Here is a 1,714-nt window from a genome sequence, read left to right as displayed (position 1 = left end):
ACATTGTTTCGTTCTGCTGTGCATGGAGTCGCTATGAGTCGGTTCCAACTCGATGGCACCTGACAACAACAACAACAACATATCACAATAGAACATAGGAGTATAGATTTGAACCATATCAGAATAAATTGTAAACAAATTTCATTGAGTTATATTTCTAGAATTAAAAGCAGTCAATGCCAGGGAGTGGGACTATAAAGAATTGGGTGATAATCTGGAAGACCATGTTAGCTGTAGGGAAGCAGGCTGATATCATGGACAACATACAAAGAAAGTTGTGTTAAATGTTAAGAGGACAGAGAGAGCACATCCTGTTTTGTTTTCTTTGTACTCCCTAGGTATTTTTCAAATTCTCTGTGGAATCTCAGGTTTAGGAAACCAAAACTTGAAAATGAAAAGACAGTTTGTGTTCAAAGTAACTTTGCCAACTCTCTCAACACTAGACATCTCTGTAGAAGTTTGTAAGATCTGGTCACATGAAAGTCAATTGTTGTATTTATGAGAAATTGCTTTCTGTCTCTTTTGCTGCTCTTCCTTGCTGTTTTTGACAGGTGAATGGCCTACACCTAAAGAAACTACTGCACCAAGATGCTGTAGACCTCTTTTGTAATGCAGACTATGCTGTGTCTCTGCAAGTACAGCACAGGGTAGGTGTCACTTGCAGCCAGGGGCCCAGCCCCAGGTTTTTGCACCATCCTTGGAAATAAGCCCTGTGATGTGATCTGTAGTGTTTATTATTTTTGCTATTTCCTTCATTTGAAGAGTTTGTCTGGCATAATCAGGCGTCCTCTGGTACTTCTTTATCATTAAACATAATTCATAATAATGTGCTTGCAACCCAGGGTCCAACTCCCAGGTTATGTGCCTTAAAGATAAAGCGTAACAATCAAATTAAAATCAGTGGGAGGAAAGAATCATTATCTCTACCCTTCAAAATTTCTAGATGACAGATTCCAATCTATAGTACCATACAGCAAATACAGTATTCTTATACACCACTTGTCTGTCAGTTTGTCATACTGTGGTGGCTTGTGAGTTGCTATGATTCTGAAAGCTATACCAGTGGTATTTTAAATAACCAGCAGGGTCACCTATGGTGGACAGGTTTCAGATGAGATTCAGACAAAGACAGACTAGGAAGAAAGAATAATGAACTACTTCCAAATCTTTAGCCACTGAAAACCTTATGAATAGCAGAAAAATACTGTCAGATATAGTGCCGGAAAATGAGCCCCTCAGGTTGAAAGGCACTCAAAATGCGACTGGGGAAGAGCTGCCTCCTCAAAGTAGAGTGACTGTGATAACATGAATGGAGTAAAGCTCGTGGGAGAAAAGCCCGCAGGGTCTTCATTTGCTGATGGGGCACAACTCAAAATGAAGAGAAACAGCTGTAAATATCCACTGAAAATCGGAACATGGAATGTACAGAGTGTGAATCTGGGGAAATTGGAAGTTGTCAAAAATGAAATGGAACGCATAAACATCAATATCTTAAGCATTACTAAGCTGAAATGGACTGGTATTGGTCATTTTGAATCTGACAACCACACAGTTTACTATGCCAGGAATGACAAATTGAAGAGAAATGGTGTTGCTTTCATTGTCAAAAAGAACATACTCAGATCAGTCATGAGGTACAATGCTGTATGTGATAGGATAATATCCATGCACCTACAGGGAAGCCCAGTTAATACCACTATTATTCAAATTTATG

The 1,714-nt window shown here is 39.1% G+C and overlaps 1 protein-coding gene across 1 annotated transcript in view; it reads left to right on the top strand.

The window, feature by feature from the left end:
• The first annotated feature begins 391 nt into the window (after nt 1-391).
• The window catches only part of LOC102820122 (cytochrome c oxidase assembly protein COX16 homolog, mitochondrial-like), a 228,558-nt gene continuing 227,235 nt past the window's right edge, over nt 392-1,714 (top strand). Inside the window, exons 1-2 of the mRNA XM_006877305.1 lie at nt 392-415; nt 552-647. Coding sequence (XP_006877367.1) covers nt 392-415; nt 552-647 — 120 coding nt within the window. The remainder of the gene's footprint in view (nt 416-551; nt 648-1,714) is intronic.

This window comes from Chrysochloris asiatica, unplaced genomic scaffold (assembly GCF_000296735.1).
Source record: "Chrysochloris asiatica unplaced genomic scaffold, ChrAsi1.0 scaffold00469, whole genome shotgun sequence".
NCBI classification, from domain to species: domain Eukaryota; kingdom Metazoa; phylum Chordata; class Mammalia; order Afrosoricida; family Chrysochloridae; genus Chrysochloris; species Chrysochloris asiatica.
Note: the sequence above shows the minus strand (reverse complement) of the source record. Positions and strands in the feature narration are given on the sequence as shown.